Source organism: Ochotona curzoniae, unplaced genomic scaffold (assembly GCF_017591425.1).
Source record: "Ochotona curzoniae isolate NIBS_2020 unplaced genomic scaffold, NIBS_Ocur_1.0 contig_1, whole genome shotgun sequence".
Lineage (NCBI taxonomy): Eukaryota > Metazoa > Chordata > Mammalia > Lagomorpha > Ochotonidae > Ochotona > Ochotona curzoniae.
The window spans coordinates 46,251,680-46,262,290 of NW_024464918.1; the positions used below are offsets into that span (position 1 = coordinate 46,251,680).

A 10,611-nucleotide genomic window follows, 5' to 3' on the forward strand; every position below is an offset into this window, starting at 1 on the left:
GTTCCTATTTCCTGACTTTGCTCCTGCCCATTGAGGCTATTGACAGAGGGGAAGAGGACTGTCCAATGGATGAAACATTTTTCAATATTTCTGTCCCTGAGTTTATCTTTAAAGAATTCTTTTTAAAATGGCTTTTCATGGCACTTGGAGGAGATGTTTTCCTACTGTGTTGATTGGCCATGCTGATGGACCAAGCAAGCATTTGTGCAAACTTGCTGCACTCAGGAGCTCGCTGCTGTTGGCTACACTTCCTAGCTGATGTTTGGAGTGCAATGGCCACTTGGTGCTTCCAACTTGTTGGAATTACACTGCAGGCTTTTTGGAATAGAGACGGTGCTTTCTGGAATGACTGTGTGTCACTGGCCTAGCAGCAGGGAAGCTGCTTCCTGGCTTCTATCCCTAGTATTTCTGAGATGTATCCTGTGCTCTGATTCTCCAGGCGGAGGAGGAGCACCGACCCAGGGCCTTCCTGAGAGCCTGTGCCACATCCCTGTTTCTCAAGCTGTAGATGAGAGGGTTGAGCATGGGAGTGAGGATGGTGTAGAAGGCAGACACGACCTTGTCCTTCTCGGGGGTGTGGTAGGAGTGGGGTAGCACGTTGGTGTAGAAGGCTGCCCCATAGAAGATGCTAACCACCATGATATGGGACGAGCAGGTGGTGAAGGCTTTGCGCCGGCCCTCAGCTGAGTTCATCCTGTGCACCGTGATGAGGATACGTGTGTAGGAGACGGAGATGACAGACAACGGGATGAGCACCATCAGCACGCAGCAGGCATACATCAGGGTCTCATAGAGGGACGTGTCTGTGCAGGAAAGCTTCAGCACTGCTGGAATCTCACAGAAGAAGTGGTTGATTTCCCGGGACCCACAGTAGGGGAAGCTCATGGTGATAGGAGTCAGCATGAATCCATCCAAAGACCCACCAACCCAGGAGCCCACCACCATGAACATGCAAACCCTCCGGCTCATGAGGAGTGGGTACCGTAGAGGTCTGCAGACGGCCACGTACCTGTCGTAGGCCATTAGGCCCAGCAGGAAGAACTCGCCTCCAATGAGGGTCAGGTAGAAGAAGATCTGGAATGCACAACCCAGGAAGGAAATTGTCTTCTCCTTAGACAGCAGGTCTTGGAGCATCTTGGGAACAGTGACGCAGATGTAGACAGTGTCCATGAGAGAAAGCTGGCTGAGCAAGAAGTACATGGGTGTGTGGAGGCGTGGGTCCCCATGGATGAGCAGAATCATGGTCACATTGGCTGTGACGGCCACCACGAAGATGGAGAAAATGATTGCAAAGATGAGGCTGGGGCAGGCAGGGTGGGTAATGAGACCCAGGAGGATGAAGTGGGTGGAGTTGTGGTGAGCTTCCACGGCCATGTCAGCTCACAGCTCCAGGGGCTGCCAAGCCAAAAAGTGGAGAGGGGATTACCCAAACCTGGGATTCAGGAAGGGCCTACCATAGCAGCATGCTAATATCGATCTTTTTTTGTTCCTGCCATTTATAGGTTTTTATATATCAATAAAGTCACATCAGCTTCTAACCATCTCTTTAAAAATACACCTGGATTAAGTGACACAGCCCAGACTAGAACACCAATCAGTATGAGGATTACTGAAGAAAACGAGTCAAAACAGGAGTGAAAATGAACTCTAGACTGCACTTCACACAAGCTTCAAAATACCCATGGTCCTCCTAAATCTCATCTTTGTGTAAATCCTAGAACACTGAACAGAAGCTGACAGAGAAAGACAAGGCTCACACCTCCTTCCTATGTTTAAACAGTCAGGGATTCCGTGAGTGAAAACTACAAACTGGATCCAAGTCTCCTGTGACTGTGGTGAGTGGATGTGTGGCAGGCACCTGGAGCAGGGGTATTCTTGGAACTTGCATGTGATCTGTGCACGTGTGAGTGAGTTAGGTGGTGTGTGTGTGTGTCTGGGACATGTACCTGTGTGTGTGTGTGTGGGACATGTACCTGTGTGTGTGTGGACATGTACCTGTGTGTGTGTCTGGGACATGTACCTGTGTGTGTGTCTGGAACATGTACCTGTGTGTGTGTGTGTGTGTGTGTGTCTGGGACATGCACCTGTGAGTGTGGGTTGAGTGTATGCAGGCACAATGTCTGTAGGGCACTGGATGGAGGAAGCTGCACATTGCAGGACCACAAGCCTGGGGTTGTTCTGAGAAAGGCCCAGAAGCCCAGGCACCATGGGTGACTCCCACCGCATCCTGTGAGAATAGCCCTCTGTGTGAGGTCAGATAGTGTTCCACCAGGGAGGAGAACTTGGGGCAGTCCCTCTGACATATCCCCGGGGACCCAGCTGGGCGAGAGCTCCTTCTGCTCTGCCACCTGACTCCCTAGACCGGGGAGGTCTCTTGGGGAGGGTCTCCTGCATCACTCTCAGAGACTGACAAAGGGGAGAGGGAGAGTGGACGAAGTCAGCTGAGGCTTGCCAGAGAAGCCGTCAGCATGTTCAGAGGGTGGGAAAGCCATGGCTCAGCACCTTGGAGAGCTCCACAGGGTCCAGGAGTACAAGCTGAGACCATAGCTCATAATAAACTGTATCAAAAACGAAATCTAGAAGAGTGTAATGGACAGGGGCAAGCTGTAGGTTGAAACACTTCCAATGTCTCAGAAGACATCTAACATTGCTACTGTCCTGAAAGTAACAGGCTTCGTATTAATTGTCCCTTAGATGGTTGATACAAAGTGTTACCAGCAAACTTCTGGAAATCACAATGAGCTGTGACCCCTGAGCTTTTCTTCTCTGTTTACCTACACCCACTACTCCTGCACCCCAGTCTACACTCTTCAACTGGGAAACGCTTTGGACATGCTTCAGATATTAAATAATCAGGTTATGCACTCAGGTTATCTCATATCCACTGCTAAGAATTTGTCTTTTTTCTTCCCTCTACCTAATGCTTAATTCTCATGATTGTGCATTTCCATAGATGTCTGCTTTACCTGCTCTATTATTTCAAATGGAAACTGATTTCATCAACAAAATGAAATTCATACTCTAGTCTCCCTCATCATCCTCACAGCCAATTTTGGATATTTAAGTATCATAATATAGATGAGCCTTCCCTTACTTAAGAAAATTAGCACAATGACAGCAGATAAGCTACATTTATTGCCTGTTCATTGTGCTGGGAACAATCCAACAGTGTGTGGGTTCTAATGTCGAGTGCTAACTTACCAAGAACATGCTGCCAAGGCTCCCATCATTGGCATAGCTGGGCTCCTGGGCTAGCGGGTTAGTGACCTACAAACCAAGCTGCCAGACTCCAGAAGGCTCTTATTGACAACCACAGAGCCGGCTTCTGACAAGGGTGTCAGCTTGCCTGCTGGCAAACAGAAGCGAGGACATGGTGTCCAGGCTGTGGAGCCCACACTACTAACGCTGCAGGGAAGCAGCTGGGGCGGGGGAAGACCACCCAAGGCCTTCAGGACTTGGAGGGTGAGAAGCAGAACCCACCAGTCCAACCATCTGTGTTTGCTGCCGCACCTCACAGGTCCCACATCTACCCTTCCAGACTGCTTACACAGCCAGAGGCTAGGACAGCACCACAGAGCTTGCTTTAAAGTTTTATCTGTTTAAAAACTGCATGCTCTTAGTCTCTGGAGTGTGATGGGGAAAAACAGGTCAAGAAAACATCCAACATGTCACTTCCTCCCATGTGAGCAGAACATCTTCACTTGCACCTGGGAGGGTGTCCTTTGCTTCCCATTCTGCCTGCCCGCAGGAGGCCCTGCTTCCACCTTCAGTGCCCGGCTCTTATCCCTCTGCCAGATCCTCTCTTACCATTAGCCTGTCCTTTGCCCAGAAGCCTGGCTGTCCAGGGCTCGGGGAATGTAGCTGTCCCTCTTTGTCTTACTCATCAGAAGTTGGAGTCACTGCAGAGCAGCCTGCTGGTGGCCACAGGGCAACGCCCAGAGAATATCCATGAAAATCTAAGATCCTACCTCAGGTGGGGTGGTGACTATGGAGTGACCGGCCTCTTGTCAGGGCACAGAGGTAAGGCTGGGTCAAGAGAAATCTCATTAATATTGGAGCCTCACACCCCAGGGGTAATCCACGGTTGTCTGGATTAATTAGCAGACCTAGTGTGTTAGGGGAAGGCTAGCGCCTCTCACCAGAGAGTGTATGCTCCCAGGTGAGACACTGCAATGGCTTCCTTCCTTTCATTACAAAATGCCTTGTCTGTTCCTGGTATCACGCTGCAGTGGTACAGAGGTGGTCTCAGGGGTGAGGCTCAGGCCAACCAGAACTCAAAGCAGGAACTTGGCACTTCTCAAAGCTCGGTGTGCTTGACCCAGTGCTCAGCTTGGAGGTTGGGGTGCTCTACCCTCCAGGACAATGTGCCTTCCAAATCACTGGGCTGTTTTCTTTGGGTGAAATTATATTTAAAACAGGCATTGGACACATGGAGGTCAAGTGCTTCTCAGAGCTACCCAGCTTACAGGCAGAGTGAAAGGATAATGAGGTCAGTAGGAAAAGGTGGGAAAGGATGCCAGGGGAGGGGACAGAGGAGGTCAAAGTTCAAACAAGGGCCCTTCACGACCCAGCAAGGTAGCCTAATGGCTAACCCCTCACCTTGCACACATCAGGATCCCATATGGTTGCTGGTTCAGTCTGGCTGCTCCACTTCCCATCCAGCTCCCTGCTTGTGGCCTGGGAATGCAGTTGAGTGCAGCCCAAAGCCTTGGGACCCTGCACCCACGTGGGAGACCTGCAGAAAGCTCCAGACTCTGCTTTGGATAGGTTCAGCTCTGGTCATAATGGTCACTTGGGAAGTGAACCAATGGACAGAATTTTCTTTCTGTAGCTCCTCTCTGTAAATCTGTCTTTCCAATAAAAATAAATCTCAAAAAAGGCCCTGTGCTTCCTTAAATTGTCGCACACTGTGAGGTCCACATTAATGAAATTAAACATTTTAGCATATAAATCATTTTATTTTGTAGAGGGGAAAATAAGGAAGATGGTCCCACTTGAGAAATAACCCATTTGTGGAAACAACAGTGACAGCGGCAGCAGTGCCTTGATGGCCCTGTGTGCTACAGCAGCTGGGGGCTGCACTGCTTTCTTTTAACTCGGCTGCTCATTAGACAGAGCTCTTACACCTGGTGCTGCCAAGCGCGTCCTGTGTTTTGGTCCCTCAGACATTGCTTGGGTGCCTGAGAGAGGAGGATGCTGGGGGCAGGCAGGAGGGAGGAGGGCAGGTCCTGCGGACTGGGAACACAGATTTTAAACACGAACTCACGGCCAAGTGTACTTTCTGCTTTGTGACCCAAATCAGCTCCTTCTTATGTAATCAAATACAAAATAGAGAAGTCCCAAGGACATAGGAGTAGGGAAACTGAACGACTGAGGGTTTAAGCAGAATGAGTTTAGTCAAGTGGAGAAAAGCAAGAAAAAGAGAGAATGTTCTACATGTCCCTAGAAGAACGGCTAACGGAAACAGAACCAGGTATAGAGTGAGCAAATGCAAAAAGCTGAATCAGAATATGCAAGTTTAGCCCAAAAGATGTGATTTCAGAGTGTCCTGCTTGCTGCTACTAAATCATGTCACCAGGAGGTCGGGGCGATGTGAGATAGCAAATGCTGGGGCCATCTGTGTTTCGGACATCTCACAATCACTTTTTTCTATTTATATCAAATCTGTTGTTATGTTAACCGAATGGTTTGTGGGACAAAATGAAGGCAGGTGTCCGATGTTCTGGTGTCCTGCAGAATCTGACATGTATGTTGTGTGTACACGCTTTGTAACTGAGTAGATTGAGGGAAACATGTTCTTTGGATGACCAAAAAATCTTACAGTAATACTTGAAATAAAGTAAAAAAAAGAGTGTTTCATAGGCCAAATGCTGTAATGATGCTTTGGTAGATCCTGAAGAGCCACTGGCGACAAGTCAAAATGTCAGAGAGCCACACGTGTTTCCTTGCACAGTGAGTGTAGGGGAGAATAGGCCATGGCACCAATCCCAGCGGGACTGTTACAAGCATACAGGCAACCCCCGAATCCTCAGCTTTGTCAAAACCATCCACTGCACAGAAACCTCAGACTTCTCAGAAGATAACAGATGCCCGAGATCTCATGAGTGCCCCGCAGGGGCTGGCGGGCGGGTGAGCTGCCACAAAGTCACCCAGGATCTTCCCATTTCTAGATGAGGGTGAGGTCCTGCTTGCTTGTCTTCTCTCAGCTTCAGACGATCACGCTATTTCAGAAGGCAGCCACCCTCCCCGGACCCCGGCCCCGGCCCAGAGCCTTCTGCAGGGCCATGCTCACATCCTTGTTGCGCAGGCTGTAGATGAGGGGGTTCAGGAGTGGTGTGAGGATGGTGTAGAATGCCGACACAGCTTTGTCCTTCTCAGGGGTGTGGTAGGAGTGAGGCAGCACGTAGGTGTACATGGCGGCCCCATAGAAGAGACTAACAACCACCATGTGGGAGGAGCAGGTGGCCACAGCCTTGCGCTGGCCCTCGGCCTCACTCATCCTGTGCACGGTGAGAAGAATTCTGGTGTAGGAGGCAGAGATGACTGAGAAGGGGATGAGCAGCATAAGGATGCAGCAGACATACATGGCCGTCTCATAGGCTGAGGTGTCCGAGCAGGACAGCTTCAGCAAGGCGGGGACCTCACAGAAGAAGTGGTTGATCTCCCGAGAGCCGCAGAAGGGGAACTGCATGGTGACAGGGGTGAGCAGGAAGCCGTCCACAGAGCCTCCCAGCCAGGCTGCCGCCACAATCAGCCAGCAGACGCGGCGGCTCATGAGCACAGGGTAGTGCAGAGGCCGGCAGATGGCCACGTAGCGGTCGTAGGACATGAGCCCCAGCAGGAAAAACTCGGCACCAGCCAAGGTCAAGTACAGGAAGTGCTGGGCGGTACACCCTGCAAAGGAGATGGCCCTCTGGTTCAGCACCTGGTCCAGCAGCATCTTGGGCACGATGGTGGAGATGTACAGGATGTCCATGAGGGAGAGCTGGCTGAGCAGGAAGTACATGGGTGTGTGCAGCCGCATGTCCGTGTGGATGAGCAGGATCATGATGGTGTTGCTGGCTATGGAGACCACAAAGACCAGGAGGATGAGTGTAAAGAGAAGCCAGGGGAAGCGGGTGCTGCTGAACAAGCCCAGGAGGACAAAGTCGTCGTACACAGAGTAATTGCCCCACTCCATGCTCTGCAGCGGCCATACATGAGAGAGAGAGACAAGAGAGGGAGAGAGAGAAACAGAGTCAGAGTGAGGGGCGGTTCTGGGAAATGCAGCTGATCTGAATCAGACACTGGGATGGGCAAGTCGAGGCTACCCTTTTCTCACCCAGCTCGAGACTCAGCTTCACCAGACCAGGCTGTGCTTCAGCACTATTCCCTCCAGGACGATGTGCCTGACCCACTGCTCAGCTTAGAGGTCAGGATGCTACTCCCTGCAGGACAATGTGTCTGACCTACTGCTCAGCTTAGAGGTCGGGTACAACTGCTTCTGGTCCTCCCGCGTTCTGTAGATGGAGTCCTTTATCCTCCCTGCTGCACATCTCACGTTAGGATAGCGCACATGGGATGATACAAATGGACCACTCTGGCTGACCTGGGAAGAGCCATGGACGAGGGCAGGAGAGCACATCCCTCCCTCGGCCCCAGCCTCCAGTTCCCTCACTGAGGACTGAGAGGCGACACCAGCAGACATGAGCGTGCATTGGACCTATGGCACTTTAAGCACATCAATGCTGGCTAATGTACACCCTTCCTGACGACTCGGGCTTTGCCCCGTTGGAGGCTCTGAGTGTTCCTTAGAGGTTGTGTAGAAGATAAAGACTCCACGCGGAAAGAATAAAGTGCAAGAACTCTGAGCTGAAAGGGGCAGGTTGAGAAATAGGAGAAAGCAAGTAGGGCGAGATGAGGAGTGTGAGGGGTCGAGGGGTGCTTCGTTCCTTCTGGAAGAAACTGCTGGCCACTAATATGGAGCTCAGGAGCAGCGCCACGTGAGACAGAAAGAGCAAAGTCACTTCAGAGGCCACTGTCCTCCCAGAAGGGCCTTTTCTGTTGGTGGGAGCGTTTGGCGAGTTACTTGACTGATGTAGCTGAGTGGTGCTGTGGTGCACGCATGGACACCTGCAGGCCCTGTCAACCACATCTCTGGGTACCGGGTAGCTCCGTGCTACCCCCAAAGGACAAATATCACATGTTTTCTCTGATATAAGACAAACTCCAAGCAAAATATAAGATCAATAAATATATAGGAAACATGTACATACATATATTCATCTAGAGGAACTGTAAAAGGGAGCCTAGCATACAAAGAAATGAAGATACTGTGCAGTATGAAAGATGGACTCCCAATGAAATTGTCGAATATATCTTGACAACAGGATGCTGGACTTTCTACCATTGTCTGTGCACCAATGTCAGGATACACTTAAACAGGAGAATGATGGACTTGTGACTTTTGCTGAAGGCCTGTACTATTGTGATGATATAGGGGAACACGGGGGTTGGGGAAGAGCAATTGGGAAGGGTAGAGGGGTAAATCCCTGAGCCTATAGAACTGGATCTTTTGTCATGTGAAACAATGTGAGAGCCCATTGATAGCAAGCATTGTTCAACTTGCCTTTCCCAGCAGTCCTGTGGCCTGCTAGAGCAACGCTTGACCCATGCTGCTGATGAGGAATGACGCCAACAGGCTTTCAGTGCTCCGAGACATGGGGCTCTCGGGCAGTAGGGGACAGCACAGCTGCTCTCTGCCATCGTTCAATGGGCCAGAGTGGACACAGGCTCCCTTCCTCCACAAAGATTTCCCAAGCTTCTGTGTTGGAAAGACCTAAACCCTACAGTCGATTAAGTAGATAAGCTCTCAGACGTGACTCTGCCTGCCCAGAGCTTAAGGTGGAGGCCAGCTGTGACTGCTCACATCTGAATGGCTGCAGGTGCACTTTGAGAATGGTTCTGACTGGGATCTCCTGGGGTCTTCCTCCCTGCTGGGCCTCCAACGAGAACCTGGGAGGGACGAGCACTGGGAGACAGGGCAGTGGTGGCAGTGGTCGTAGCAAAGATTCCCACTGGGCCTACTATTCTCACCCCTGCATCGCTTAGGACACCCCCCAGGAGGGGTATCTTCTCAACTGCTGGTCAGACATGTATGCAGTTAAGATCTTCACTGTTGCTTTGTAGTCTGAGTTTATTTTCAAGAGTTACTCACCATACGGAGGCAGGATTAATGCACAATTCTCTTCATGCCCTTGTCTGGTTTCGAAAAGTGCAATATTTTAATGCATTTAGAATTGATTTTGTCTTTGCTGAAAATTAAATAACGTGGGTTTCTCAATAAATCAAAGCATTTAATTAATGTTTTTTGAAGATCCTGCCAGTGAGCTCTCATTCCTGTTCTTCAAACAAATACAACAGCTTGGGGGGCCGGATGGGAAGGAGTGGCCTTCTCCCTGAGTTCCAACACTTCCTATTGGTGTGTGAACACATGACATGAGTGCCCATGGGCAGGTGTGAGTTATTCTACTGAAACTGGGTGCTGGGCTAGTCACAGGGTGATCGAAGCGGCAGTGACAGCCCCAGCGCCTCGCCTGCTGCCTTCCTACGGCTTCTGTCCTTTGACCACAAACCCTAAAGCAGGCAGGCAGTTTCCGTTTCCTTTCTGATGTTCTGCCAAATCCTGCTGTGCGAGGAGGGCTGGAGCCACCTCACCCACGAGGCACTTGCACGGCCTGAAAGGCTCGCGAGGACCAGGCATGATGCAGGTGATCTGGGGGAAGTGGGATGGACGATGGCCGCCCTGTGAGCCATCAGTCCTGTGTGAACTCAGGCTCGTGCTTCCCAGCAGCGTCTCCACAGCAAGTTCTGGGTATTCTTGTAGGTTAAAATACGCTCCCCACACGAAGAACATCTGGCACATCTTTATCATGACAGAGAACTTTGTATTTCAACAGCAGCAAAGGGGTGGACCCCTGCCCTGAACACAGAGCCAGGCGTGATCTCAGGAAAAGCTGAAGAGGTGTCTTTCCTACCTGTTTCTACCCTGGACACCTGCACATCCTTGGCGCTTGGTGTGTGGTGCCACGGACACTGAGCAAAATTTGGGGTGGGGCGTTCACTCCCATGTGAGTTCCTGGGTGTCTGGTAACCGCTCATAGTCCTGTCCCCTGTGAGCATCAAGTGGGGATGTGTGGCGCGTCTCTTGGAGTAGGGGTGGAGGACACGATAACAATAAACTCTATCTGTGAATTACCTGAGGAGAGGGACCAGCACACACCTGCTAGACAAACCCCCTGGCCTTTCGGTTGTTTAGCATCCCCTGAGTGAATCCTCTGTTTGCACAGTGAACACTTGGCTCGAGCTTCACATGGAACCCAGCCTGCCTAGAGCTCTCCTGGGGCACTCACCTGTGTCCTGGTTTACACAGCCTGTCCCAGAGCCTTTGGAGCAGCTGAGAGGGCAATAATGGCAAAAGGTTGAAATGGTCTGTGCAGCATTGGATCCCAAATTCCTGTACTCAGGATGCCAGGATATGTTGGCCTCGGGACCACCCAATGTTTCTGTCGTTTGAACCAAGGTTCAGCAAGCCCAGGAGCTAGTGGAAGGAAGGCCTGTGACTGAGACAAG

The 10,611-nt window shown here is 50.9% G+C and overlaps 2 protein-coding genes across 2 annotated transcripts; both read right to left on the bottom strand.

Moving 5' to 3' along the window:
* Positions 1–399: 399 nt before the first annotated feature.
* On the bottom strand, positions 400–1,374 carry LOC121152716 (olfactory receptor 2T2). The gene has a single exon (XM_040974903.1). The coding sequence runs from the start codon at positions 1,372–1,374 to the stop codon at positions 400–402; it is 975 nt and encodes a 324-aa protein (XP_040830837.1).
* A 4,852-nt stretch (positions 1,375–6,226) lies between these two features.
* On the bottom strand, positions 6,227–7,183 carry LOC121152727 (olfactory receptor 2T27). The gene has a single exon (XM_040974913.1). The coding sequence runs from the start codon at positions 7,178–7,180 to the stop codon at positions 6,227–6,229; it is 954 nt and encodes a 317-aa protein (XP_040830847.1). The 5' UTR covers positions 7,181–7,183.
* Positions 7,184–10,611: the final 3,428 nt, after the last annotated feature.